General features: G+C 45.0%; 1 protein-coding gene across 8 annotated transcripts in view; it reads right to left on the reverse strand.

Moving 5' to 3' along the window:
* DUS2 (dihydrouridine synthase 2) overlaps nucleotides 1–27,027 on the reverse strand; it is a 1,012,599-nt gene that overhangs the window by 106,242 nt on the left and 879,330 nt on the right. For all 8 annotated transcript variants that reach the window (XM_077457206.1, XM_077457175.1, XM_077457217.1 and 5 more), the window contains one exon: nucleotides 17,893–17,980. In XM_077457206.1, the coding sequence (XP_077313332.1) occupies nucleotides 17,893–17,980 (88 nt within the window). The remainder of the gene's footprint in view (nucleotides 1–17,892; nucleotides 17,981–27,027) is intronic.

A 27,027-nucleotide genomic window follows, 5' to 3' on the forward strand; every position in this document is an offset into this window, starting at 1 on the left:
GAAGAGAGAGAAAAAGAGAAAGAAGGGGGGGGGGAGGAGGGGATGGGGGGGGGGGGGGCAGACCACCCTCAGACAATCAATTGCAAAAGTACAGTAGATATAGTAAAAACAAAAATTATAATCACATCACACTGGTTGAGACATTATGGCTGCATAACTAGAGGAATATTTAAAGGCAACCCAACAGGCCCAGATCTTCGTTGCCAACTCAGATTTACCCCGGAGGGAGAGGGTCATGTCCTCCATGTAATATGTGGTATCCACGTTAAGTAACCAACGCCGGAGCGTGGGGATGGTCTTCATCTTCCAAAACTGAGGAATGAGGGTTTTGGCAGCGTTTAAGAGGTGTGGCGTAATCGACCTCTTATAGGGGCCCGTCGGCTTCCCCGTGCAATGGAACAAAACATACCACGGGTCATTAGGTACCTCCCACCCCTGGATTTCTTTGATCGTGTAGAAAATCGTTAGCCAGAATGGTCGGATCCTCGGGCAGTACCACCAAATATGAGCATGAGTGGCTACCTCCCCGCACTCCCGCCAACAAAGTGGGGAGGACTGAGGAGAAAACCTATGTAAAACAACCGGTGTGTAGTGCCATCTGGTCAAAAGTTTATACGCCATTTCTGACGTCTTAGAGGATCCAGAGGAGGTATGAGCCAGGGTTAGGATTTGTGACTGCTGGGACGGAGACAGGGCCGTATGTAGTTCCCTTTCCCAGTACCGTAGGAAGGAGGGAGTACCCGTAAAGGTGAGGGACAGCAATGCCTGATAAAAGTACGAGACCGGCCTCTCAATCGGGTCAGAGTCAGCGAATGCGGTTTCCACCGGAGTAAGCTCCGCCAAGGTGCGCAGGGGCTTTGGTAGCATGCGAACAAAGTTCAGTAGTTGATGATGCTTCCATCGATCCATGTAGGATATGGAGGAGTCGCCCAAGATGGAAAAAAGAGGCAACACCCCGGATGGGCCGGTGAACTGATGTAGACATGTGTTAGTGCCCAGCCGCCACGGGTGAATCTGAGGGTCCATGTTACCCGGTGGGAGGAAATTGTGACCCACCAAGGGCATTAGGGGGGAGTTACACAACCAGCCATTCATCTTACAGATAGAGTCCCACACCATCAAGGAGGAGTGTGTAAGCGGTGACGTGGTAGGCAAAAGGGTCCGGAACTTCCTCGGGATCCACATCAGTGTGGAAGGTTCAGCGCCACAAAGGTCCGTTTCTAAGTTTACCCAGAGTTTTGAGCCCTTGCAATACTTCAGGTCAGAGAGTCTAGTCAGCACAACGGCCCTGTAATAAAGCTTAAAGTCCGGTACAGCTAAACCCCCGCTACACTTAGGGCGGATGAGGAGAGATCTATTCAGCCTGGGCTTTCTCCTATTCCATATGTACCGGTAAACCAGAGATGTCAAAGTTGTAAAAAACCCCACCGGTATCCCAATCGGGACCATCTGAAGCATGAAGAGCACCCTGGGCAGCAAGTTCATCTTAACCAGGCCAATTCTACCTAGCCAAGAGTGTCGGAGCTGGGACCACTTTTGGATGTCTGACCTAAGTGTGTTGAGCAGAGGCAGAAAGTTAGCGCGGAAAAGGGACGATAGTGAGGGCGTAAGTTGAATGCCCAAATATTTCATGGAGCTCAACTGCCAGGTAAAGGGGTAGTTCTTCTTCAGGTGAGATACCTGTTTGGCGGGGACAGAGATGTTTAACATTTCCGATTTGGACATATTGATTTTAAAATTTGACACCGCGCCTTAGGCCGAAAACTCGGACAGAAGATTTGGAAGGGTGATCAGAGGCTGTTGCACATAGAACAAAATATCGTCCGCGTACGCCGCATATTTGTGTTCCGTCGTACCTATTGTTACGCCACGTATATTCGGGTTTCGCCTAATAAGGGATAAAAATGGTTCCAGGGAGATCGCGAATAAAATCGGCGAGAGCGGGCAACCCTGGCGAGTTCCGTTGTAGAGGGTGAAGGGGTCGCTAAGGGTACCGTTAATCCGTATCTGAGCTGTGGGGCAGCGGTACAACGCCGCTATTTTGGAGCGCAGAGTGGGTCCTATACCCAAGTGAGTCAGCGTAGCCATAAGGAAGTCCCAGTCCACCCTGTCAAACGCCTTCTCAGCATCTGTGGAAAGTAACAGGGTGGGCTGGGAAGTCCGCCGCACATAAGCCATCAGGGAAAGAGTGCGGAGAGAATTATCCCGCGCCTCCCGCCCGGGGATGAATCCTGTCTGATCCCGCGAAACCCACTGTGGCACCAGGGGGAGCAGCCTATTCGCTATGGCTTTAGCATAAATCTTCGCATCAATATTCAAGAGCGAAATTGGGCGGTAGCTCGCGCAGTCACTAGGGTCCTTGCCCTCCTTGGGTAACACCGTAATATGAGCATGAGTGGTCTCCGGGCGAAGGTCCCCGCCGTCCGAGGTCACGTTAGCATATCTGGTCAAATACGGCAACAGTATGTCAGCGTACGCTCTATAATAAGATACCGTGAGGCCGTCTGGTCCCGGTGCCTTACCGCGCGCCATAGCTTTCATGGCGCCCAGAAGCTCCGCAGCCGTAAACTCCCCCTCCAAGGAAGTCAAAACCTCCTCGGAGAGTTTCGGGAGGGCGGCACGGGCCAGATAGTCCCCAATAAGGCGTCCCCTAGCCTCTCTATCATGGACACCCTGGTGCACCTGATACAGGTGCTGATAAAAGTCCCTGAATGTCTTGGCTATACGGGGGGTCTCGGACACCAGGTCTCCCGAGGGGGTTTTAACTTTGGCAATAAACGCCGCATTCTTACGCTGTCGCACCGAGTTGGCCAACAGCCTACTGGGCTTATCTCCCCACTCATAAAATCGGTGAGCCACTATCCGCGCGCGTCGCTTGTGATCTAAATGAAGGAGGGATTTCAGGGTCTCTCGTTTTTCTGTCAAGGCGTGGAAAAGGGCCGGAGTCTGGTTCAGCTTATGCCGGCGTTCCAAGTCGGTAATGTCACGCAACAAGTCAGACTGTTGAGTTAAGCGCTCTCTCTTTTTCCTAGAACCCAATTCCATGAACTTTCCCCTAATATACACCTTGTGGGCCTCCCATAACACTCCCGGTGAGACTTCAGGACTGACATTAGTCTTAAAATAAAACTCCAAACTGTCACCCATCACCTTTCTATCCGCCTCTTCGGCTATGAGGTCCTCGTTCAACTTCCAGTTAGTGGACTTCAGGGGTATGGACTCCACGTTAATGGTTAAAGAAATCGGAGCATGGTCCGAAATGGGGGATGAGTCAATGCTTGACTTCACTATGAGCGGGAGGTGCTGGTGATCAATGAAGCATAAATCTATTCTAGAGTAGGTTTGGTGCACCGGAGAAAAATAGGTAAAGTCCCTTTCCCGCGGGTGATTAATTCTCCAGACATCCATCAACTGTAGGTCATGGAGTCGAGAACGAATATATCTCACACCCCTGCCGGAAAGCGAGGAACCCCCTCTAGTGGTGTCCAAAGTAGGTTCCAAGGGAACATTAAAATCGCCGGCTAGAAGAATGCATCCACGTGCAAAATTCCGCAGGGAGTTGAGTGTGGACGCCAGAAAACGCACCTGGTTTTTGTTAGGGGAGTATAAGGTGGCCAAAGTACACTGCATGCTGCCCAGGGTGCCTCGCACAAACAGAAAACGTCCCGCAGGATCACACAACACTTCCTCAAACGTGAACGCGGTTCCCCTACGAATCCCAATGGCCACACCTTTTGCTTTAGAAATGTCGGAGAGGCTGTAGTACCACGTGGGGTACTTCGGTGAGTGCAATCTAACTCGAGTCGTCTGCGTGAGGTGGGTCTCCTGGAGGAAGACCACGTCCCCCCGCAAACGGTCCAGCTCCCTATATAAGTTGTGTCTCTTCCCCGGGGCGTGAAGGCCCCGTACATTAAAAGATACAAGGTTCACCGTAGCCATGGGGTCTCAGAAGGAGGAACCGCGGTCACCACAACATTACCAATGCAATAGAGAGGCGGTCTGCCGCCAAATAGGGGGAAGGGGATCAGAGAAGGTGGAGGCAATAGACAAGAAAGGTGAAAGAGAAAAGGAAAGGAGAAGGAAGGGCAACAAGAACATGAGAGGCCCCACCGTAGTGGGAAAAACAAAATGAACCAAAAAAGGTGCTGTCGGAGAACAGCCGGTAGTGCACGCATTTCCATGCCGTGCGAGAGCGGGCTGCGTGGCCGCCCCAGGGCCCCCACGCCCGCCACCCCAGCAGGGGAACGGACGCCAGGGCCCTGCGCCGGGCAGCCCCCACTCAAAAGGGGGGAGACGGGACTCAGGCAGCCGGGCGCAAACCACACCATAAGGGTACAGGTAGCGCCCCGCGGTCCGGTGCCGACACCGAGGCATAAAAATCTAGAAATAACATCATCCAAAACATAAAATGGTACAACGCCGGTAAAGAACAATATGGGTATGAAGCTAAGGCGATAAGATACACATTGGGGGGGGGTACCGTAAGGCAGTCATGCTCCAAAGGCTCCCAGATGGAGATGGGAAAATAACACGCCAGTAAGTAGGGCAAGAGAACAGTAACGTTCACATCCAGACTGAGGCTCCCAAGGAGGGACCGGGGTATGGGCCACAAGGCCAAGGGGGACCCAGCCGTGGCCTTGCAAAAACTCGTTGTCGCCAGAGGCGGTCAGCTTCCTCGCACAAACTTGGTAAGGGAGCCCCCCCAATTGCGGTCAGGCGGTATGTCCCACAAATGCAAGTAGTTGACGGGCAGGTTGCCATTTCAAGGGCGATGATCAGGTGCGGAAGTACGGCGGGCACGGCTCACTCTCTGCCAGCCCTGGTCGGCCCCAACGGGCAGGGGCGGGATGCCGTCCTGCCATCCAGGCAGTTCCGGGACAGGAACGGACATATCCGTGCAGAATTTGGGCAGCTCCTCCGGAAATCGAAGTATTGCGGTTCTGCCATCCCTAGACGCGATCAAGGCCGCAGGGAAGCCCCACTTATATTTAATGGACGCCGCCCGAAGCAGTTCCGTGAGGGGTCGTAGGGCCCTGCGACGATCCAAGGTTTCCTTAGCTAGGTCCGGGAAAAAGGATAACATCGCTCCATGAAAATCAAACGGATTAGCTTCCCTAGCTTTCTGCATAATCAGTTCCTTTTCAGGATAATGGTGGATCCGGCAAATGATGTCTCGTGGGACGTCGGTAGCAAGATTGCGTGGTCGGAGTGCCCTGTGCACCCGGTCAATCCTCAAGGGGGCGTCAGGCGTTCGGCCCAGAAGACTATTGAAAATACCCCGGACGGACGGTAACAGGTCGTCGTCTCCGGTCGCTTCGGGAAGTCCCCTAATCCGAACGTTATTACGTCTGTTACGATTCTCTTGATCTTCGAGCTTGTAAACGGTCGTACGATGCGAAATAGCAAGTTGTCGTGTAGTCGCCTGTAAGGATCGGATAGCGTTCGCGTGGCGATCTAGACGTTGCTCCGACTCTTCGACACGAACCAATACTTGCGAGAGATCCGAACGAACTGCGGAGACCTCCTTCTTAATGACCCGCTCGAGGTTCAGAAGCATGGAGGCGAGATCGGAGGTGGTAGGGAGGCCGCTCACTCTCGGCGCCGCTCCGGCGGAAGGATGTTGCTCCCCCTCATCGCCCGAGCCCGCCGAGGACTCGGGCGAGCGCGACCTCCGGTCCGGCCCATCGCGGGAGGCGGGATCCACTCCACCCCGTGGCTTGCGGCCTAGGTCGTCCTGCTCCTCCACCTCGTCCGGTTCCACGGCAAGGAAACGTTTAATTGACCCCGTCGAGGCTCCTTTCTTGGGCAGGGACTTGCCCGTCCGCCGGCCCATCGCTCAGGTAGCACAAATATGGATTTTTGGATGATTTTAGGTGTTTTTTCTCGGTGTCGGCCTCGGAGCACACAGAGCACACATCTGCTCTAGCACATCACCAAGCCACGCCCCCCCTACAGTGGTGTAGTGGTTAGCACTCTCACCTAGCAGTAAGAAGGTCACTGGTTCAAATCCCAACCATGACACTACCTGCCTGGAGTTTGCATGTTCTCCCTGTGCCTGCGTGGGTTTCCTCCGGGTACTCCGGTTTCCTCCCACAATCCAAAGACATGCAGGTAGGTGAATTGGCTTCTGGCTTCTGTCCAAAATTGGCCCTAGTATATGAATGGGGACCTTGGATTGTGGGCTCGAGGATAGGGACCAATGTGGGTGTAGCAATGTACAGGGAAAGGGACAATTGTAGACACTCACTCAGGTTGAACTGGATGGACGGGTGTCTTTATTCAACCTAACTAACTATGAAAATGAAACATATCTTCACTAACGAGGGCTAAATCAATTCTAGAAAGCGTAGAATGGGTTTTTGAAAAACAATATTATTGCTGAGTATTTGAATTTCTCATGTCCAAACCCCAATTCTCCTATTATTTGTGAAAGCGTAGCAACCCCTTTTCCAACCCGAGTTCCTGGTGGGTATCAATCTACCTTCCCATCTAGTACCATATTGAAATCACCCACCACCATTATTGGTAAATTTCATCAATTGATATAAAATCTCCGCTTTAAATGGTGGAGGAATATATATGCAGGTCAATCCCCCAATTATACAGTACAAAAAGATAAACTTGCCATTCTCTTCTATATTGATCTGTCTGCAGGAGAACTCAACTCCTGTCCCAATCAAAACACTCACTCCTCTGGAGTAGGAAGTATATACCCAGTGGTACTGAGTCTGAAAATGTCTTCTTTTTAAGTATACAATTGACTCTTTTGTTAAGTGAGTCTCCTGCAGACAAACCACTGACGCCTGAAGGGCTAACACTGCATTCTCTCTCTATAGGGTCTCCCAATCCTTGGACATTGCAAGAACATATCCATATCACTTTAAACTGCATATAGACAATAAAAAAAAATATTTTATTATTCCTGCAACACTGCACCCATTTATTCATGCAACACTGGACCCATATGAAATGTTATATATATATATATATATATATATATATATATATATACGCAGATATTTAAATGGGGGATTTCATTGATTTGTGCAAAACCTTTTTTAAAAAAAATAAAACAGTATTATGCTATGTGCACACTTTGTTTTATTTTTATGATAAACTTGGAGGATTGCTGGAAACAGGATTCCTAAGGGGACACGTATGAATCTTGGTATACTTAAGAATGTGACTACTCCTTAAGGCTGGTTTTATCAGCGGTGTCTGGTGAGTTTAACCCCCTAGGGGGTATGCATCGCATGTGGTGAAGCACTCCCAGTTTATGGTGGAAGAAATGTTGACAGCACTTTGATCACCTTGCAACGTTGATTAGAGCACTACAATCACCCTATCTGCACACTAAGAACTTTCTTTTTATATCTCATACATTATTATTTGTGCAATGAGCATGGACTCTATATAAAGCGCTGTTTTAATATGGATATTCTCAGATATTTATTGATGAATCGCTTGTATTACTTGTTTATATATATATATATTTTTTTTTTTACACAGAGCTGTCTTTTGGTGATATTTAACCGGTTCCTGACCAGCCACTGCAGTTTTACTGTGCCAGAATGGCACGGGTGTGCGAAACGAGGTTACCTTACGTCGGGCGTGGCCACAAGGATCAGTTTAGTTTCAGAATGGATCAGTCTCCAGGCCTAGGCCAATGATTTCTGGCCTGGACCTGCTGATTGGTTTTGAGAAATGAAATGATTCCCCTGCCTGTAAGTGTAAACACAGGCAGGGGAAGTGATGTAATCTCCCTCCCTGGAATTATTTTCCCTTCCAGAGAGAGGACATCCAAACATGAGTTGCACCAACACTACGCTGACACAGTACACATAGGCACACATATCATTCCCCAATCTCCCCCTCCCCCAGTTAACCCCTTCACTCCCTGTCACTGTGTCACCCAGTGTAGTGTTCATATTTTTCTTTGATCACTGTACTGGTGTCATTTGTGACACTAATCAGTGTTAGGGTACTTAGTAGGAGGCCCAGATGGGTCTAGGGACCCCCCCTAATAAAGGTGTAACCCCTTGATCACCCCGTCACCAGTGACCACTGTATTAGTGTTCGTTATTTTATTTATCGCGTCAGGGCACCCACTGTATACTACCTAATAAAAGGTTTAACCTCCTGATCACTTGGCGGGTGATATCAGTTAGGTTTTAGCATCAGTTAGGGTCTGCTTTGCCCCAGGCAGCGTTAGATTAGTGCCAGTATCGGTAACACCCACGCACACACCATACACCTCCCTTAGTAGTATAGTGTCTGAACGGCTCGATATCTTTGATCTGATCAGAACTATATTAGTGTCCCCAATAGATTAGGGTTCCTAAAAATGCAGCATTAGAGGGATCAGCCAAGATACCTGCTAGCACCTGCGTTTTGCCTCTCCATCCAGCCCAGCCCACCCAAGTGCAGTTTCAATCGATCACTGTCATTTAAAAACACTAAACACATAACTGCAGCATTTGCAGAGTCAGGCCGGAGACCTGCGAACGCTAACAGATTTTTTGGTAGCATTTGAAGTAGTCGCTGATAGTCAGGTGAACTTTCTTCCTGTCTCATTAGTTGTACCAGTAAATTTAGAAGCCAAAATGTCCAACAAAAGTTACACTAGTGAAGAGGCCTACACGTTTCTAAGCATGATAGATGAGAGTGAAGAGGAACTCATCCAGCTGTCAGATTCAGGCTCAGAATACAAACCTGTAGACAGCAGCGGAACCCTGACAGATAGCTCTTACAATGGATTAATGGTCCCTGCCAAGATCAGGGGTACCCAACCCAGTTCTTCTGCTGTTGTTGAGGTACAAGAACCGTATGGAGCAGAGAGCCAGTACTAGTGCTGCTCATCCTTCTGGTGAACTGGCAAGCAAAAGCAGTCTAGTACATCCTGGTCGCACATCCAGCACTGCAGTAACACTTGGTGACGTGGCGAGTCCCAAAAGTGCAGTGCAAGCTGGTGAGGTGGCTAGCACAACTAGTGTCCCACAGCCACCAAGAAGACAAACACAGGACAACCAAGCCCATAGAGCCCTTCCTGCTGCATTTGCCAATCCAGATTGGGAGCCCACCACTTCTGCAGCTACTGTACTTCCCCATTCACTGGCCAACCCAGAATTCAGGTGGAAACAGCTGATTTTACGTCACTTGATAGTTATCTGCTGTTTTTCACGGAAGATGCTAATCCCCAGTTAACCCTTGCCAGAGATTGGAGACCTATTACGGTCTCCGAATTTAAGACTTTCCTGGGACTATCCTCCTCATGGGCATAACTAAAAAAAAGTGAGTTGCGGTCATATTGGTCCACTGACACAATTCATCATATGTCCTTGTTCTCTGCCTCCATGATCAGGACACGATACAAGCAGATCTTGCAGTTCATGCAGTTCAATTACAATGAACTCCATCGTCCTCAGGGTGACCCTGACTATGATCAGCTCTGCAAAATTCGGCCCCTCGTAAACCACTTAAAACCAGCAGTTTACAGCCTTGTTTACACCCAATCAAGTTGTCTGCGTTGAGGAGTCCCTGATTAAGCTTTCTGGCTACTTGTCATTCAAAAAGTATCTTCCCAGCAAGCGTGCCAGATATGGGGTCAAGATGTACAGTGCCTTGCATAATTATTCACCCCCCCTGGCTTTTTACCTGTTTTGTTACATTACAGCCTTTAGTTCAATGTTTTTTTAAATCTGAATAATACGTGATGGATCAGAACACAACAGTCTAAGTTGGTGAAGTAAAATTAGAAAAATATATACATAAAACTATTTTTCAAGAAATAAAAAACTGATAATTGCCATGTGTGCATGTACCCCCTTTGTTATGAAGTCCATAAAAAGCTCCGGTGCAACCAATTACCTTCATAAGTCACATAATTAGTGAAGTGATGTCCACCTGTGTGCAATCTAATACACACCTTTTTGAAAGGCCCCAGAGGTTGCAACACATAAGCAAGTGGCACCACTAACCAAACACTGCTATGAAGACCAAGGAACTCTCCAAACAAGTAAGGGATAATGTTGTTGAGAAGTACAAGTCAGGGTTAGGTTATAAAAAAAATATCCCAATCTCTGATGATCCCTAGGAGCACCACCAAATCTATTATAATCAAATGGAAAGAACATGGCACAACAGCAAACCTACCAAGAGATGGCCGCACAACAAAACTCGCGGGTCGGGCAAGGAGGCCATTAATCAGAGAGGCAGCACAGAGACCTAAGGTAACCCTGGAGGAGCTGCAGAGTTCCACAGCAGAGGCTGGAGTATATGTACATAGGACAACAATAAGTCGTACGCATTACTTTAAGCATATAACAAAATGGCATATTTTCAGTTTGCGAAAAGGCATGTGGGAGACTTCCAAAACGTATGGAGGAAGTTGCTCTGGTCTGATGAGACTAAAATTTAACTTTTTGGCCATCAAAGAAAACGCTATGTCTGAAGCAAACTCAACACATCACATCACCCAAAGAACACCATCCCCACAGTGAAACAAGGTGGTGGCAGCATCATGCTGTAGGGATGTTTTTCAGTAATCGGGACTGGAAAACTGGTCAGAGTCGAGGGAAAGATGGATGGTGCTAAATACAGCGATATTCTTGAGCAAAACCTGTACCACTCCGTGTGTGATTTGAGGCTAGGACGGAGGTTCACCATCCAGCAGGACAATGACCCCAAACACACTGCTAAAGCAAAACTTGAGTGGTTTAAGGGGAAACATGTAAATGTGTTGGAATGGCCTAGTCAAAGCCCAGACCTCAATCAAATAGAAATTCTGTAGTCAGACTTAAAGATTGCTGTTTACAAGTGCAAAGCATCCAACTTGAAGGAGCTGGAGCAGTTTTGCAAGGAGGAATGGGCACAGATCCCAGTGGTAAGATGTGGCAAACTCATAGAGACTTATTCAAAGCGACTTGGAGCTGTGATAGCTACAAAAAGTGGCTCTACAAAGTATTGACTTTAGGGGGGTGAATAGTTATGTACATTGACGTTTTCTGTTATTTTGTCCTATTTGTTGTTTGCTTCACAATAAAAAAAAAAATCTTCAAAGTTGTGGGTATGTTCTGTAAATTAAATGATGCAAATTCTCAAACAATCCATGTTAATTCCAGGTTTTGAGGCAACAAAACACAAAAATGCCAAGTGGGTGAATACTTTTGCAAGACACTCTATAAGCTCTGTGACAGGGCAACAGGCTATACATATAGTTTTATGGTTTCCAGTGGAAGAGATAGTTACTTTGAGCCGGAGAACTGCCCAGACTAGATAGGGAGTGCTGGTAAGATTGTGTGGGACTTGGTTTCACCCTTATTCCAAAAGGGGTACCACTTGTATGTGAACAATTATTACACTAGCGTGCCACTTTTTTGTCACTTGTTTGATCATGGAATTGGCGCATGTGGCTCCTTGCTATCTATTTGCTGGGCTTATCCCAGTGGCAGATTCCCGTCTTAGGCTGGGGAGAGAGCCTGCTTGAGATGTAATAATTTGTTTGCTGTAAAGTGGAAAGGATAATAAGAATGTTTTCATCCTGTCCTCCATTCACGCAGACAAAATGGTCCAAATTCCTACAGCGATTGGTGTTGTGGAGAAACCCCTCTGTGTCGATGAATACAACCTTAACATGGGAGGTGTGGACCCAGTTGTTGGTACCTTACCTAATTGCCTGTAAGGCCAGACGCTGATATAAAAAAAGTGTCTATACATTTATTCCAATTGGCTCTGCTGAATGCTTATGTGCTATACAAAGCTTCAGGACGAACTGGATCCTTCCTTAAATTCCAGGAAGAGACGGTGCTGTGGCCCAACTTCCCAATCAAAGTGCAGTGAGCCGGCTGCACAAGAGGAATTTTCTGTATGTCATCCTTGGTACCCCTACCCAAAAAAATCCCCAAAGATGTCACGTCTGCAGAAAACGTGGATTTAGGCGTGACACCTGCTTTTATTGTCCCTCCTGTCCTGAACAATCTGGTCTTTGCATTGGTGAATGTTGCGAACGTTACCACCCACTAGTGGAGTATTAGCATAGGGTACAGCATTGCACAGTCCTAGGGCACACTTACACAGGGTCTCAGAAGATGAGATGGCCATCACATTTTGAGAGACCCTAATCTGGAACGTTTACAGTTTACATAAAGGTACCCCCCAAAAAAACACAAAAACACAAAAAAATAAAAAAGCCAAAAATATTTGTGGTTTTATTTTTCTTCTCTTTCTATTGTTCGCGCTCTATTGTTCTATATCTATTGTTCTGTTCTCTCTCTATTGTTACTGTATTTTTTAACTCTGTTTTATTTTTACTAATGTTTTATTGTATTTGCTTTGCAGTTATGGTATATCTTACTGTTATAATCTAATGTTACTTTGTTTTATTGTTAACCATCATTTGCTTAGCAGGTACGCCATTCAGCTGCAGCACGGGTTTATTTATTCTGACAGCAACAGTGTTTGCTCCCATGGTACGTAAAGCCATGACTTCTGCGCTGTAGGAGGTGATTTCGCCACTAGTTAAAAAAAAAAAAATCGTGCATCTATGCCCATCAATACAAGTGGGTGGATGCGGGGGGGGGGGGGGGTATGTTAATGGTGGGCATACCCACCGATCAATCTCTTTTTTTCTTTCAGCCCACAGGCTGCATGAAAGAAAATGGGATTTTTGTACTCACCATAAAAATCCATTTCTCTGAGTTCATCGACGGGCGCAGTGCCTCCTTAATCTTGATCATTGGGACTAGGCAGAACAAAAAAAACACCTGGCGAAGCCCATGGGCTGTCCTCAGTCAGTATATAAACCCCTCCCTGCTCTAGATATTCAATTTAGTAGCAAGCAGTAATAGAAGTATCAAACAACTTCATAGAGGGGTGGGTGCTGTGTTTGTTGAACTTAGAGAAATGGATTTTGCGGCGAGTACAAAAATCCAATTTTCTCTTTCGTTCGACGAACACAGCACCTCCTTAATCTTGACCATTGGGACGTCCAAAAGAAGTGCCAAAGAAAAATGAAGGGTGAGTAAAATAACCCAAGGCTAACCAGAAGAGCCCTAACCAGGACACACAGGAGCCCCATCTGAAATAAAAAAATGTTTAAAGAAAAAACACCCCTTATGAGGGAACCCCCCTCTAACAGCAACCTGCAAAACCTTGTGGCCAAAATAAGCATCCACAGATGCCAAAATATCTACTTTATCGAATTTATTGAAGGTAAGCACTGACAACCAAGTGATCACCTTGCAAACCTGCGATATTGACGCTTCATTACGGAAGACCCAAGAAGTACTAAGCGCCCGAGTAGAATGTGCCCTGACAAGCAAAGAGGAGCCTGGCCCTTAATAGAATAGGCCTGAGTCACAGTGTGTCTGATCCATCTGGAAATGGTAGCTGAAGAAGCGGCCACCTCTTTCCTTGGTCCTTGTGTAACCCAAAAAAGTGAGTCTGACCTCCGGAAGGATTTGGTGGATCCCAGATACACCCGAATTGCACAAACCACATGGGAACAGGGACGAAGAACCACTTTATCCCTATGGAGTACTAAATAGGGACTATGGCAGGATAAATGCCGCCAACTCCGAAACCCTGCGGGTTGAGGTAATAGCCACCAGAAATGCCACCTTCTGGGACAACTTAGGTTAGGGTATCTCCCTAATATTCTCAAAAGGAGGTTTCTGTACAACCGATAGCACCAAGTTTAAATCCCATGGTGGCAAAAGAGACCATATAGGTGGAGTCACATGTTGGACTCACTGAATGAAGGTAAAGAGTAAGTGGCTAGGGGTCACTGAATGAAGACTGCTAAGGCAGACACCTGGCCCTTGATGGTGCTCAATGCCAACTTCTGCTCAATGCCCTGTTGAAGAAAAGCTAAGATCCAACCGCAGGAAAGGACCGAGGATGAACGCCAATCGACTCACACCAAGAAATTTACGCTTTCCACGTACGATGGTATATCTTACTAGAAGTTGACTTCCTTGCCTTCACCATAGTAGGGATCACTGATTCCGACAGACCTCTATCTCTAAGTACCTGGCTTTCAATGGCTAGGCCCTTAAAACCAGTTACTGTAAAGCAGGATGGAAGCTCAACCCTCGGTACAACTGGTCCTCTTTTAGAGGTAGCTTCCAAGGGACCTTTACGGCCACCGTAAGACATTCGCCCTCGGTCCTTCATAATCATCACAGAAGAGGAAGGCGTTGGCCCCGCAGTGATACTAAGATGACTACAGTGTCTACCAGAGGAACTCATGAGATTGCCACGAACCTCAGTTACTGCCTGTTGAACCGAAGCTGCTGAAGGAGCCAATGTTTGAGAAGAAAAACTACTAACCTGGTCAGCATTCACTCCAGAGTCAGACCCAGGTAGCCCAATTTCCTGGATAGGGCTAAAGGGGACCTTGTTTAGTTCGGACATCACCCAAACCTTTACAGGAATTATTTCCACACAAGGAGACACATCACCCCCGTGAAGTGGTCAAATTCTGTCCCCCTTCTTTGGTATCCCCAAAAGGTTCAATTCGTGGACCCCTTGATGCTCATAAAGGAGCTCCATGAATCTGGAAACTAGCTAACATGCCCCCCCACCCCAGCAATGGGTGAAGGCAGACCTTCATGCTGAAGAAGTTTTGTCAGTGGATCCAGAGAAGCCTGCTCTAGGCTTACCAGACCAAGATTGCTTGGAACTTCCCGGGGGAACACTTAAGAGATCTGTTTCCTTTATCTGCAGTCCCGGGAGCCCGGAAGAATTTCCTATGGGCTAAGAAGGAAGGTTCCCCTCTGCAATAGGCTCCTTCCCTTTCCTAGATTGAGGCAAGAAGGTACTCTTTCCCCCTGTGACCCCCATAATGATGTTATCCAGGATAGCCCCAAACAGGAGGTTGCCTTGAAAAGGCAGATCAATAAGAGCTTTTGCCGACCAACTCCTAAGCCACAGCACACGTCTAATCACCACCGCTGAAAAAGAAAGCTTGGAAAGCACAGGAGCTGCATCACAAATATACTGTAGCCCATGGACCAACTGGTCCTCTAAATCAACATAAGCAGCGGGAACCTGCTCACTACCCAGACCCTAGCACAAAAGCTTGGTCCATTCAGTTAGGGTCTGCGACACCAGGGCCGAGGCCGAGACTGGACGCAATGCCGACCAAGCCATAGTAAACATGCTGCGTGCCACAGCCTCTGCTTTCCTGTCAGCCGGGTCCTTAAAGCACGGGGATTTCTCTACTGGGATCATGGTTGCTCTATTAAATAAATAGTGATGAGCACAACCTCAAAATGATGTGATGATCACTAACAACAATATCAGTAAATGATGATAAATACAAGTTACATAGTTTCTAAGGTTTAATAAAGACACCAGTCCATCCAGTTCAACCTGAGTGAGTGTCTACAATTGTACCTGTACATTGCACACTCACATCGGTCCCTACCCTCAAGGAGCCCACAATCCAAGGTCCCCATTCATATACTAGGGCCAATTTTGGACAGAAGCCAATTAACCTACCTGCATGTCTTTGGATCGTGGGAGCAAGCCGGAGTACCCGGAGGAAACCCACGCAGGCACAGGGAGAACATGCAAACTCCAGGCAGGTAGTGTCGTGGTTGGGATTTGAACCAGTGACCCTTTGTACTGCTAGGTGAGAGTGCTAACCACTACATCACTGTGCCACCCGAAAAACAGTTGCGGCCAAAATATTTCTCCAATAAAATCTTTTATTTGAAATGAACTGCTTGTCTGGTTGAATTTATCATATATACAATGCAAAATGCCTGCTGCCTTCTATCCCATGGCCCAGGCCAAGGGACTTTTATACCTGCTCTGCTGCTGGGTATGTGCTGTGGCTGTGGAAATGCAAAGGGTTCCTCCAATTATAGCCGGAGCTTCTGATGGACTGGCCATAGCCTTTTATTATTGGTTGAATCTGAGATATTTCTTTGAATACACTACTCAAAGAGATGTCATCTCAGATTCAAACAATAATAAAAGGCCCCTCTGCCCCTATCTCTCTTTTTTCCTCATGAGGTCATCATGGTACAGGCAATGGGGTGTATAATAATAAGCACAGCTAGACATACAAAAGCAGCATCTTGCTTGCCCTACGTTTTACTGAGGTTGCTGCTGGTCTCCCCCCAGTCTCGCTTGGCTCCTCCCCAGGCCCCCTTCATCTCACATGCCTCCGCTTCAGCGCCCATAATCTCTGTGCTGCTGGAATGGAGGTGATTCTCTGCCAACGCCCAGGTAGAACTCCATGGGAGGGATTTATTTTTCATAGCGGGGGGTTGAAGGTAAAGGGGGCGTTCACAAAGGGAAGGCCATCTTGTTCTGCCCTACATCTGGGAGAGAGGAGGATGAGTAGGCAGGGCTGGGTGAGCAGGTGGAAGTTAGTGGAGGTTCACAATGCTAGTTGCCTTATGCTGCCATGGGCCCTGCACAAAAAGGACTATGCAGGACTAATTTCTGAGCCCAGGCCCAGACTAGGACAAAAAAAATAGGCCTGGGTATTTTTGAATGAGCAGCCCATTTTTTTTTAAACCAAATTGCAAATAATGACAACTACCAGTTTCTTGATGCCTTTTTTGTTACAGTATATTTAAGCCTGCTTCAGCCACTCTATTTATCAATCACAATGGAGGGGCTGTCACTGTACACACAGCACGCATGGGATACACAGCAAGAACTGTACCACATTATTATTTTAGATTCTTCTTTTCTCTTAGCAAAAGTGTATGGGATCTCAGAGTACTTCACCCTCTGCCAGTAGATCACAAAATCGTAGTAGGTTCTTCACATAATGTTTCCTCATCTCATCTGAGATCCAGGTAAGCCCTGTTGCAGCCTTGCTGTGCACGTCCTTCAGACATTGTGATATAAGGGACTGCAGAGCAGAGAAGGAGAACCCACTTGAAATTCCCAGCCAATGGAGGCCCGGCACTCTGCCCTCCCAGCCTATAGTGGCAGGAGAGGGATTTAACACTTGGATTGCTGCAGTTGTCATGCCTTGAACTTGCTCCCCGGCAAACTGCTTCCCTTTAAATGTTGTGCCCGCGCTGGCTGCCCTCCTACGCTACGCCACTGCTTCTAGACACAAATGTTTAGAGTGGAAGGGCTTCTGCTGGTAATGCTAATCCAGAAAACTGTGTACAGCTTCTGATTGACAAGCTAAAGGCTTATGAATCAGCAGTGGCAATGTTAATAGCCACGCCCTGTGCAACATCATCTCAAGACATTATGTTACAAGCAGCCACAGTCTACTGTACATGAGGGACAATTTTGCTTTGACTTGGGTAGAAGTGCAGCAGCGTTTTCCCCTTATCAAAAGAAGCTGTGTGAGGTGGTCTTCACTGTCAGGCTCAACATATTTTGTAAAAAACTTTGTAAAGGGACTATGTGGAATAAGTAATGGCACATGAACTTACAATTAAGTGCTCCAAAAAATATTTTTACTTTTAATGGGTGGCAATAGTTTTACTACAAGAAGGTGCTACTGTGCTTCACACTGGTTTATTGTGGGAGCTATATGATTCCTTTAAGCCAACTTAAACATAAAATTGTTGTGTTGGCAAAGGAGAGACCTAGTCCATAGAAGACAACTGTTTCTATTTGCCACACAAAAGGTGGGTAACAAGCCAGAAACAGCTACAGGGATATACAATGTAATACTGACATAGTCACACACATAGGTTGGATTTGATGGACCTGTGTCTTTTTTCAACCTCAAATAAAGCTGTATGCAGTTTGAAATCTATTTATCTATAGTATTAGGCTGTATCTGTGCTGGAAACCAAAGTTTCTGGTTGTACAGTTGGCCTAGGGACAAAAGAAGGATTAGAATGTCCATGCCCACTATCCTAAAATGAGGAATAGTGTTTAAATGACAGTTAATGAAAAACTTACTGTCTGATATACAGGTTGAGGAAGCTTTTCCTTTCTGCACCATTCTAGGAGGACCATTTTTGGAGTGATTTGGGGCAAGTAGTCTTTTCTATGAAAGAAAAATAAAGCAATCATAAGACATACAAAATGGGACCCAAACAAATACACTTCTTGATCTTTCAGTGCAATGTTGTGTATATGCTAAAGAATTTGTATACGTAACAGAAGAATTACTTTAGGCATGGTATGCATTTCAAGAAAATAATAAACATTTCAAAATTACATAAATAAAATTTTCAGAGCAAAATAATATGTTAAAGTAACTCTAATGCTGCGTACACATGATCGGAATTCCGGCCAGAAAAAGGCTGATGAGAGCTTTTCATCGCAAAATGCGACCGTGTGTATGCTCCATCACAATTTAGCTGTCCGAATTCCTGCCAGCCAAAAATTGATAGCATGTAATCAATTTTCCTGACGGAAAAACTTTCTATCGGGAATTCCGATCGCGTGTTTCCATTTCCGACACGCCAAAAATCACGCATGCTCAGATTCAACTACAAGACGGAAGCTATTGGCTACTGGCTATTGAACTTCCTTTTTTTAGTTCCGTCGTACGTGTTGTACGTCACCGCGTTCTAAACGATCGGAATTTGGTGTGACCGTGTGTAGGCAAGACAGCTTGAGTGGAATTCCTTAGGAATTCCGTCGGGAAAACCATCAGAGCTTCTTCCGACGAGAATTCTGATCGTGTGTAAGTGGCATTAGATACATTCTAAGCCTATAATCTATCTAGTGCTGTAAAACAAAAATCGTTCTTACCCATTTCGCAGCTGTTCTGGTCTGGTCTCCAGCGGTGGCTGCGGTGTTGCCTGGGACATCACCAATAGACATACCATGGGGCTTCCTTTGTCCGCTGCCTCTTTTGCACACTCCCACACACTGAAGCTCCTGCTGACAGCTGATGCTGGGATAGTATTGCTTTCCCCTAAACACCCCCTAAAATGTCTACAAATGTTCTGTGTGTGCTTCAATTCATGCAGAGTGCTTTTTTTTTTTTTTTTTGGTTGTGCCAAACTCATTAGGAACCCCTCTCCCCCCAACTGCTAGCTCAGCTGATAGCAATCTATCTTTATATCACTGTGGGTGTCTTTTTACTAAAGGCACATCCACTATGCACTACAAGTGCACTGCAAAAGTACACCTGAAACTGCACTTGGAGTGCAAAGTGGAGTTTCCTTTAGTAAATAACACCCATTCTCACCGCAATCTAAAATTTTACTCCAAATACCTCTTTGGCGCAATGAAAAAGGAAGCCACACATTGATGATAATTTAACTTTTTAATCCAAGCACATTCACATGTGCGTTTAGAAAAGGTTTTTAAACAAACCAAGAAATTGTGTGTATCAAAAACAGTCTTTCAGATAATTTTTGTGTACTTGGAGTTTTTGTGTAAACAGGCATGTGTCAAAGCGTAACATACAGAACACAGGAACTTACAAAGTTCAACTTTGAAAAGTGAAGATAATATCAGACATGAGTATGTACAAACTGGGCTGATATTGCCTTCATCACATGGGGTGTCACCCCTGGAAAATCCAAATTTGGAAGATGCACACAGTGTGTCAACATGTGCTATCTCCCATCATGGGGGATCAATGTACATGTTTTGGGGCTGCAACCCCTTCATCTCAGCCACTTTCCACAAAACACGTACATTAATCCCCCATGATGGGAGATAGCGCATGTTTACACACTAAAAATACAAAAGTTGTGGTTTAAAATAGAAAAACTAAAAGCCTAGCTAGTTTGGGCTGTTTTACACTCTCCCCAAAACATCAATGATGTTCTTAATTTTATTTTTCACATCATTGATGTTTTGCTGTATATTTTCCAAATCCCGATTGCACCCCATTATCTCCCCAATCAGGATCTGGGCACTTTCACTGGTAAAACGGGAATCCTCTTCCACATCACCTACAAAACAAATCAAAAAAACACACCATGTATTAAAAATATGGTGATATACATTGATGAGCTTACCGGAAGCTGTGCTCTCCGACACTCACCTGTTGTGGTGACAATTTGCCCAAATTCAACAATCTCTCCTTCCTCCTCCTCCTGCTCCTCTGCTTCTGGTATTTGGCCTTCTTTGGGAGGGGTGTGGTCCCTGGTGTCCTCATACTTGCCGAGTCTTCTCTCCCCTATGAGAATGTAAAAACAGAATAATTAGCACACAGAGGGCAGAATTCGGAATATGAAACATTGCTTGGAAGTGTTGTACAATTGATTTTTTGGGCCAAGCTCCAAGGTGAAAACATTATTGTGGACACTTTGTTCAGCTGGAATACTTACCTGCAGAATGCTGTTTCTTACGAACGAATGAAACCATGAACTTGAAAGTGACCATTTTAAAATGCACAACATGAAATCAAAGCACATGGAGCAGTATGCAAGCAAGAATAATCATATGAACACACGACAACTACTTACTTTTTTGAAGAACACGCTTGATCCTTCTGTACTGATCGTGCACCCTCAGTTTCAGGTCTGACCAGCGTTTTCTCAGTTGATCCTTGGATCGGCGTACCCCTAAATTCTTATGAAGACTCTTCACAACTTTAGTCATGATCTTGGCCTTTCTGATATTTGGGTTTGGGTAAGGTCCATACTTCCCATCATAGTCAGTCCTGTTCAATATATCCACCATCTCCAACATCTCTCCAAAAGACATTTTTTAGGCCTTAAATCTTCTCTTCCTGGATCGGGACATTTCAGGCTCCGGATTTCCTCACCCTCCTCCTCGTTAGTGGAACTGTGATTGCGCACCTGGGTTCTCTCCGCCATGTGCTCTCCCCACTGCGCCAAAAGAGAAGGGGCGGGGAATAGTCTAGAAAGAACGTCAGGGGCGGGCAGAGTTTCACGCATGTGCACTGTATATAAAACGCAACACGCGTGTGTCGTCCGTACGATCTGGGAACAGAGTGAGGCGCGGACGCGACGATCGTGCAAACAAAGGTAAAATTTTGAACTCGGTGCATCACTAGACTAGACTGCTTCTATCTAGGCCGATGTTGGGACAAGATTAGGAGGGTTTATCATGGCATTATTAGTATTTTAGGGTTTGTCTTGTGTTGTGTCTTGCAGAGAAGATGGATCCATTCAAAAACCCCAATTTTATGGGTCTTTTCCTGGAACTGTACAGGGAGATGCCCTGCCTGTGGCAGATCAACAACCAGTTTTATCACGACAGAAGAAAGAGGAACGCAGTGCTGGAGAAACTTTTTTCTTTGGTGCGGATCATGGTCCCCACGGCAGACATGGCCTATGTGAAGAGGAAAATTGGTGTAATGAAGAGTATATATGTTAGGGAGAGAAAGAAGCACCTGGAGTCCTTGAGATCAGGAGATCCAGATGCCATTTATTACCCCAGGATGGTTTACTTCCAGAGGCTGCATTTTCTGGTAGACCAGGGGGTACCCAGGCCACCACTCTCCAGTCTTCCTTCAAGGCTTCCTTCACCCCCAGCTGAGGCTTCCAACGTCCAACCCGGGCCTTCCAGGCAGCAACATGTGGTGGGGCCCAGCTTGAGACAGGTATTGCATTGTTGAACATATTTCTTGTGGTACATTTAATGATGTTACCTAGATGTTCTTATTGATCAGTAAGTTGTGATTTAACAAAGTGGTTTACATATCAATAGACAGTAGTGACCAAAAATGATTGGAACGAGAATGAAAAATGCTGGGCTCAGAATGATAGTCTGTTCTATTTGGTAACATTCAATTTGCAAAAGTCATGAGCTAAAAATGGTGTGATTGATGAGCAAAAAACTAAAACTACGTCCCATTTTCATACACAGGAAGACCTCAGTCGGGGGGAGGCTGTGGCAAGTGGCAGCAAGGAGGTTGACCAACGCCATCCTTCTCCTCCTCCTGCCACAACTACAGGAGCCCAGCCACAGCCTCGAAGGATGCCTGGTGGGAAGTGCCTAAGGAAGACGAGAGAGTGATGGCCTGGGTTCAGTCTGGTCTGAAAGAAGATGCAGCCTCTTGAAGAACCACATCCTGGGGACATAGATGGCATCTGATTTTCCTGATCTGTAGGACTTCTGAACCAGACTTCTCTCCCTGAGATATGTACTCCTCAGGCCACCAATTTTTATTTTTCTAATTAGTTCATGTGTGCCCTGGGGGCCAAAGGCTGCGCCAAAGTAACAAGTTTCTCCAGCGCTGCCTTCCTCTTTTTAGTTGTTTGAGACCTAAATAAAGAATTTTTTTGTTTGAAGAAATACTTGCGTATGTGTTTTCCTTCCAAAAGGACCGTTTATTTGTGAGCAGGCAGGTACATTTCAAAAATACAAAGTGAAATGAATAACAAGGGGCACCAACACTAAACAACCTCCTGTAGATTAAAAAAGAAAATAGAAAAAATATAATAATGTTGTTGTGGTAAGTTTACACACAAAACACACCCCAAAAAATGGAAAGATGAGCAAAATGTCAAAAAAGAAAACACAAAATTCACCCAAAAAACAATAAACAAAAAATAAAATTGTGTAGATGTGACGAATTAAAAAATTGTATTGCTGAAATGAGTAAAAAAGAGTCAGGAAATATGTTCGGGAGAAGTGTGTGTGACTATGAGCATCAAAAGAAGTTCCTTCTTGCAGAAATGTAAAGAACAAGAGAATGCGCTTCATGAAAGAATTTTTAACATTGCAGCGTGATGAATGTGCTATATCGATTACGAGCAGTAGTTTTACCTGAGCAAGCGCTTCCCTGTCCGAATTTGATTGTGAGCATGCGTGGCACCTTGTCCGTCGGAGTAGGCTACACATGATCGGATTATGTCCGATCTGAGCATTTTGTCAGAAAATATTTCCAGCAAGTTGGAAAAGTTGGTCTGTCGGATATTCCGACGGAAACAGTTCGATGCAGACCACACACAGTCGGAATATCCGAAAAAACGGTCCGATAGGAAACATTCCGATGGAATCTTCGATCAGCACAGGGCCAATAAGTACTGTCCAGACAGTCAGTGGTCATGCAGCTTCATAGCACAGTCAGAGGAGAATGAAAACTACAAGCTTTAACCAGACACTGATAGAAGTCCCAAGACTGCTAGATACTGCTTATTAGAAAGGGTATTTAGCAGTTTATATTTTCTTTCATCTCAAAGCTTTATTGAGAACACAAACAGAAAAAAAAAATACTAAAATAATTGCATTTCCATGTTCTGTGAGAGACCAGATATAGTGAATGCAGGGCCCGGGGTTAGGTAACACTTTAAGTCCAGAGAATAAAATCTGAGGCAGACCAGTTTGTTTTCTGGAAGAAAGATTTTTTGTTTGGGCTGTGTCTAGAATATGACCCAAGAATTAGAATTTTTGAAAGTTGATCACCGAACGGATAGCCTAAAATATCTGAACCTGTAGATGTTTCCAGAAAGTTGGAAGGGGATGCGTTCTTCAGAAGAAGATGGTTTAGGTACCCTTTTGCCTGAATTTCCTGAACTACTAATAGAAAGGGTGAAAGCATCTTTGTGAATACTTTAGGAGCAGAAGACAGTTAAAATGGCAGTGCAACAAACTGAAGTGTTTGTCTCTAACTGCAAAGCACTGATGAGGTGATTAAATGGGAATATGCAGGTAAGCATGTCAGGACTATTGGGGTTAAAAATAATTCATTCTTAAGGCCTTTATATTGTATATTTTTCATATATATGCTATGAAAAAAACAGAAGCCATCTTATTTAAAAAATAATAAATAAATGTTGAAACTAAGTTCACTGTCTTTAGCCACTTACGGACAGTTCGCCACAGTTTTATGTTGGCTGTTTGAAGGAGGATATCCTTGTTACGGCAGCAGATAGCTGCCATAACCCCAGTATTCTCTTCTTCAGCGGGAGGTTCGCTACAAGATATAAGTGATTACTGCGGTAGATTCACTGCAGGATCACCCTCCCGCCGTGATCCAGTGCCCTCCACTGCTTACCGTAGCTGTTGGCAGCGGCGGAGGCGATCGTGTTCTGTCTCCTATCAGGTATGGAGACGAGTGAGGGGAAGATGACCCCCACCCATCTCCATAAACGTCAAAATGTCACTTCCGCCCTACAACTCTAAAAGGGACATTTTTTTTAAAGGAGTTTTTTAAATGACAATTTTTTTTATTTTAATTCTTTTTTGCACTTTAGTGTAAATATGAGGTTTGAGGTATTTTTGACCCTAGATCTCATATTTAAGAGGTCCTGTCATGCTTTTTTTCATTACAAGGAATGTTTACATTACTTGTAATAGGAATAAAAGTACCACATTTAAAAAAAAAAAAACACTGTAAAAAAATAAATAAAAGGTAAAATAAACAAGAAAAAAAAAGTGCCCCGTCCCGACGAGCTCACGTGCAGAAGCAAACGCATATACGTGAGGAGCGCCTGCATATGAAAACAGTGTTCAAACCACACATGTGAGGTATTGCCATGATCGGTAGAGCAAGAGCAATAATTCTCGCCCTAGACCTCCTCTGTTACTCAAAACATGCAACCTATAGAATTTGTTAAACATCGCCCATGGAGATTTTTAAGGGTAAAAGTTTGTCGCCATTACATGAGCGAGCGCAATTTTGAAGCGTGACATGTTGGGTATTAATTTACTCGGCATAACATTATCTTTCACAATATAACAAAATTGGGCTTACTTTACTGTTGTATTATTTTTTTAATTCAAAAAAGTGATTTTTTTCCAAGAAAAGTGCACTTGTAAGACCTCTGCGCAAATACGGTGTGACAGAAAGTATTGCTGCCATTTTATTCTCTAGAGTGTTAGAAAAAAATTATAATGTTTGGGGGTTCTAAGTAATTTTCGAGCAAAAAATATGTTTTTAACTTGTAAACAACAAATCTCAGAAAGAGTCTTGGTCCTTAAAGCGGAGGTCCACCCTAAAGTGGACCTTCCGCTCATCGGAACCCTCCCCCCCCTCCGGTGCCACAATCGGCACCTTTCAGGGGGGAGGGGGGTGCAGTTACCTGGATAATCCAGGTAACTGAACCCACTTCCGGGATAGCTCTCTGCGGAAAGGGGCGTAACTTACGCCCCTTTCCGCAAGTGCCCCGCTGCCTGCTGGGAAACACACAGATCCCAGAGGCAGCGGGGAGCGTCCTTATTGCGCAGCGCGATTCGCGCACGCGCAGTAGGGAATCGGGAAATGAAGCCGAAAGGCTCCATTTCCTGATTCCCATACCCAAGATGGCGGCGGCAGGACCCGACAGACGACCTAGAGATCGGCTTCGGGTGCCGACATCGCGGGCGCGCTGGACAGGTAAGTGTCACTATTTTAAAAGTCAGCAGCTGCAGTATTTGTAGCTGCTGGCTTTAAAAAAAAAAAAAAAAACGCAGAGTCCCAGTGGACTCCCGCTTTAAGTGGTTAGAGAAGAGATTTTTTTTTGTAAGAGACACTAGGCTCCTTGCATATCAGCTTAGGTCATAAATTAGAGGTTTGGAAACTTAGTAAAATAAACAAGATAAGGGAACCCTAAGCTCACAGACCTAAGTTTTGTTTCCAGGATTAAGAAACAAAAAGGGGCTTATTCAAATACGACCATATGAAACATAATGTATTAGTTGCTGCATGAATAATCATATTAACAAGTTCCAAATATATGAATAAATTATATTGGAGTAGTTATAGGCATGATTAACTGAACAATATTACCTATAGTTTCTTTCTGGTTTATATTTTTCTTTTAGATGTTTCTATATTTATCATGATATATTGTTTGATGTATTCATGTATTAGTCATCATATTATTCATGTGATGTTTAAGAGTTCTATTATTGAGAATATTCATGAATAGTTGTTATGCTTCTAGTCAGAACCAATGACGTAGTCTCAAGGTATTTAGAACATAAGTTAAGCGCGTGGGTTAAATTCACTTGCCACGTACACACGACTGGACTTTCTGGCAGAATAGGTCTGACGGAATCATTCTGTCGGATTGTCCGATCGTGTGTGGGATAGTATGATCGTTTTTCTTTAAAAAATTCAGATGGACCTAGAAATGGAACATTTTTCAAATCTGTCCGATGGACTCAATTCCTATCGGGAAAACCGTTCATCTGTATGCTGGTCTGACGGACCAAATATGACGCAAGGGCAGCTATTGGCTACTGGCTATTGGATTTCCTTTTCTAGTCCCGTTGTATGTCATCACGTTCAAAACGAATGGACTTTCGAACTGACTTTAGTGCATTATGTGTGGGAAAGTCCGTTTGTTCAGAAGTCTGTCATAACTCAGTCGAAAGTCTGTCGGGAAGACTGTCTGACCTTTTCTGCCGGAAAGTCCGGTCGTGTGTATGCGGCATTAGAAGGCATACATCTGAGTTTTAGCCAAAATGTCTACAGAGAATGACAGAATTTAGACAGTTCTAAATATTTCATAGTTTCTGTCAAGTCTAAGCGAAGGGTCATTCATAAATTGACTTGGACATAAAAGAATAACAATTAACAATATAATTCTTATCCTATACTGCCCCATTTGAATTGGTCAATAAAGGAAACTACAATTTCTCCTATAAGGATTATCCAGGAAATTATGTGTGTTTGACGTCTCTCATGATGTGAAAGGCATTTCCACACCCACATTCTAAGGGGAATATAGACTGGTTACACATAACTGGGGGAGGACTGAAATAGTTTTAGGAGTTGGAAAGGTTGGTTAACTGCTTCTTTAAGCGGCTATATGCAGTATCTTCCATCATACTTATACGGCTACAATCACATTAAGTAGGAGTTGGAAAGAATTTTGGAGACAGAAGGAGATCTTGAGACGGAGAGACTAAAGGAAAAGAACAAAGTACAGAAATGTAGTAATGAGGGTCAAAGAAGTACTTGATGCTTCTCAAAACACCAGAGTTCTTTAATCTCTGGAAAAGGTATTCATCTTTTATTTTTACCTTTTGGGTAATTGAAGTTGTTTGAGCATGTGCTTAACTAAATTAATCGAGTTGGTAGTGTCAGTTTTGGGAGTGAAATTCTAACTGCAGTATGAGTTCTCCCTTTTAAACAAAGAGATAATAGGATTTTTATAACAGCTTACCTGTAAAATCCTTTTCTTTGATGTAAATCAGGGGATACAGAGCCATAGTAATAACTATGTG

Source organism: Lithobates pipiens, unplaced genomic scaffold (assembly GCF_037356315.1).
Source record: "Lithobates pipiens isolate NorthernLeopardFrog02 unplaced genomic scaffold, aLitPip1_a1.2 Scaffold_10, whole genome shotgun sequence".
Taxonomy (NCBI): domain Eukaryota; kingdom Metazoa; phylum Chordata; class Amphibia; order Anura; family Ranidae; genus Lithobates; species Lithobates pipiens.